Source organism: Oryzias melastigma, linkage group LG11 (assembly GCF_002922805.2).
Source record: "Oryzias melastigma strain HK-1 linkage group LG11, ASM292280v2, whole genome shotgun sequence".
Classification (NCBI taxonomy): Eukaryota; Metazoa; Chordata; class Actinopteri; order Beloniformes; family Adrianichthyidae; genus Oryzias; species Oryzias melastigma.
This window is the reverse complement of record NC_050522.1, coordinates 23,733,672-23,736,964: the sequence shown is the minus strand read 5'-3', so window position 1 is coordinate 23,736,964 and position 3,293 is coordinate 23,733,672. Positions and strand designations below refer to the sequence as shown.

The following is a 3,293-nucleotide window of genomic DNA, read 5'->3' as shown; positions in this document are numbered from 1 at the left end:
GCAGCTTTTGTTTGAGAAAAGCCTTTAATTCTAGAAAAACAGTGCTGGGATGCCACTTGAGGGTTTGTTTTCCTGCTTCAGAGCTTTAGGTTTGGGTTGAGATAATGAAATCGTCCAGAAGTGAAGTGTAAAAACATTGAGGATTCTGCGCTGTGGGGGAGTCTCTTCAAACACTTTTGGTTTTATCTCCATAGCAACAATTTTATTATTTGGTCGTCTGGGGGTGACGAACAGATCCATGTAATTTTTAGAAGGATCCGGAAAAGTAAATTTTTGGATTTCCTTAGCAACGGTGGTTTTTAGTTAACAACGACCACATTCATGATATGTTTGTATTATATGTCATGAGCCAGGGATTAACATTTTCAAATTTCATAATATTTTGGAAAAAAATGTGCGAGTAACAGGGGAGCGCCAGTTTTGCTAGCATGCCATGTTAACGCCGTTCAAAATCTACAAATATTAAAACACAGGTCAAAGGTCAACAAAACTTTGGTTGTGGGCTTGCTGACGTGTGCGAGAAATTTTGTAAACATTACTTAAACAAAAGTTTTCCCATATTGGGAAAAATTGTGACTATTTCCTAATTTTACACTGCAAAATAATGGCTGCCAAGTTGTTTGTCCGGTGGGCATCCCATAATTATTTTAAAAACCTCCTATAAGATTTATCTATTGCTACCACATTTCTAAACGGAATATTGTGAGAATTTAACACATGAATCCTTGGCTCAAGCTGAATGAAACGATATGACATACATAAAGACCATGTTAGGAATATAGGCATGGTTAACAAAAAACCCCGTTGCCAAGGAAATACAAAAATTTACTTTTGTCGATTCTTCTAAAAATTACATAGACCTGTTCGTCACCTCAAGGCGACCAAAAAATAAAATGGTTGCTATGGAGATAAAACCACCAGAAAGGCCACCATTTTGAAAAATTTGATTTTTTTTTCTTGAATTTGCCCTGACCAGAGCGGCAGGAGCTGATAGGGAGAGGGAGGTTTGTGTGGACGGTGCTCTGACGTAAATAGGTGGCCATACAAGGTCACTTACAGCTTTAATTTTCTTTTATTTCATCTATTATAGTAAGATTTTGACTTGACCCAGTGCCGAGTTGGTCCGTTTTTGCCACTTAACAAGAGTTGTAGGATAATCCGTTTGGTTATTTTTTTAGTGTGAAGATCAAATATATTTTGTGTATGAGTCAATTTCTCTGCCTCTTTGGCTAAAAATATTACCTAATCTTGAAGAAAATGAGTTTATATGCTGTTTTGGTGGAGTGGGGGAGGTTGCATGGCGGGTATAGAAACTGTGATAACAGGACTGTTTTCATTTGACTCATTTCTTCCAGAAAAACTGTAACCGTCAGGAGAACAGTGGGAAAGTTAAATCTGAGAGAACCAGTTTGTCTGCTGTCAAAAAAAAAAAAAAAGAAAATCAGTTCAGGCTGTAATCTGCAGCGGGAGCTGGATTAAATCAGATTAAAAGACAAACTGACACACAGCTAAGAGGTTCGCCCAAATGACCCAGCATGTGGGGGGTGAGAAGAGAAGCAGCTCAGAGATCATCTGAGGAGAACAGATTCGCTTGTTTTTATCTCAGATTTGGGGGTTTTCTTCCTTTTGACGGATTAAGCAGAATGTGTAATCTGACTCCAACCACATTTTAGTTTAAATTTTTACAAAAGATGACAGAAATCTAGGAAAAAAGCAGGAAAAAACAAGCTGGATTTCCTTCCTCTGGAGCATCGAGGAGGCCGGGAAACAGACAGCATGCTGGGAGCTCATTCGCATTGGTAATGCTAGCTGGAGGAATGCTAACAGATGCTAATGACTCCTGTTGTGGACATGAGCTCCAGCTGTCACGAGGTCGAAAAAATGAAATGGAGACAATAAAAGACTTTTATTCTGAAAATCAATGTTTGAACTCTGAAGGAATTCACAGGATTGAGACCTTCCCATCCTGAATCTTCCAGATGGTCCCCCTTGTCCTCCAGGGGGGTCAATGTATTGCTTCTGAGCATGCTGGGAAAGTGACTTTGTTCTCATGGTTTCTATATTTAAGTGTCAGCGGGGATGCTGGATGCTGACAAGGTCAGAGGTCAACGTGTGTCGGGTTTATACATCAGCTTCTGCAGGCTGACTCGACCCCAATCTGCAGATTACGCTTTCATTTTGAAATTCCAGTTGAAGTGGATAAACCTCCTCCGTGTTTCCAGTCCTCTCGGTTTTAATCTATTTTTAATAACTCTGCTTAAAAATCTCATTATGAATATAGAAGCAATTATGAAGAAATTTTGAATAAAACACAAACTTAAATCATGTTTTTTTTAATTTGCTACAAAACACCTCATGGTTCACAAAAATAGGCTGTACATTGAAAACTGGAACTGTTCACTCAGTTTATATCTGCAGTCACTTCTTGTGTGAAGAACATCCATTTAAATTGGAATTCTGAACATAACTTCGGTTTATGTTCGCTGAAATGAATTCATGAAATTAGCAGCTTCATTTAGAGTCTTTTGGAAGTTCATCTTAGTGTCTGACAGGCTCCCCAGGTCCAGGAGAAGCTCGATGACGACTCAGCAGTCTGGGAAACCAAGAAACGACTCCTCATCACTGTCACCTTCAAACACCTGCTTCAGATGGGAGGGGCTTTGGATGAGAAACTCCTCCTCCTGCTCCTCTTCCTCCTCGTTTCTTTCAGGAGCCTCTTCTTCTCGTGGCTTCTTCTCCTCGTCCATCACCTTCCGACGTTTCGCTCTCGGTTCCGCCTTTACGCTCTCGGTAGGCAGGTTCAGAGAATTGGTCAGAGCGGTGATCATCCGGGCCGCCTCCCCCGGAGTCTCAGAGTTGTCCAGACTGCAGGTCAAGTTGAAGGATCTGAGGGATTGAAAACAGAAGAATGTTTTTTTTTTAAATCAAGACCCCAGAGAGAGAACGAGCGTCGTCGCACAGCAGGAGCAGGTCGAACGCAAACGGAAAATGTTGTCTGTTTGTTTCAAAGCTCAGAGAACAACAAATAAAATCACAAACTGAGTGAAAGAAACATCTAAAAATGAGCAGAACAGGAAGCTGGCAATACAATATATATTTCCCAATTCTGTACCAAAGACAATATATCCCAATTTTTCAAGAGTATGACTTAAAAAAATGAATAAAACAGTAAAAAACACATTTTATTTAATTATTAGAGCATCAAACACTACCTCTGTATCTCACATTCCTGTAGCAAATTCAAAGGGCTTTTATTTTGGTAAATATAGGATTTTTTTTTTTCAGCAGACAAT

General features: G+C 39.6%; 1 protein-coding gene and 1 long non-coding RNA gene across 6 annotated transcripts in view; one reads left to right on the top strand and one right to left on the bottom strand.

Moving 5' to 3' along the window:
• LOC112162692 overlaps positions 1 to 3,293 on the top strand; it is a 12,803-nt gene that overhangs the window by 7,586 nt on the left and 1,924 nt on the right. The gene's annotated exons all lie outside the window — the stretch shown is intronic.
• LOC112162668 (pogo transposable element with ZNF domain) overlaps positions 2,318 to 3,293 on the bottom strand; it is a 29,169-nt gene continuing 28,193 nt past the window's right edge. For all 5 annotated transcript variants that reach the window (XM_024298530.2, XM_024298526.2, XM_024298528.2 and 2 more), the window contains exon 26: positions 2,318 to 2,886. In XM_024298530.2, coding sequence (XP_024154298.1) covers positions 2,586 to 2,886 — 301 coding nt within the window. In that variant the 3' untranslated portion in view covers positions 2,318 to 2,585. The remainder of the gene's footprint in view (positions 2,887 to 3,293) is intronic.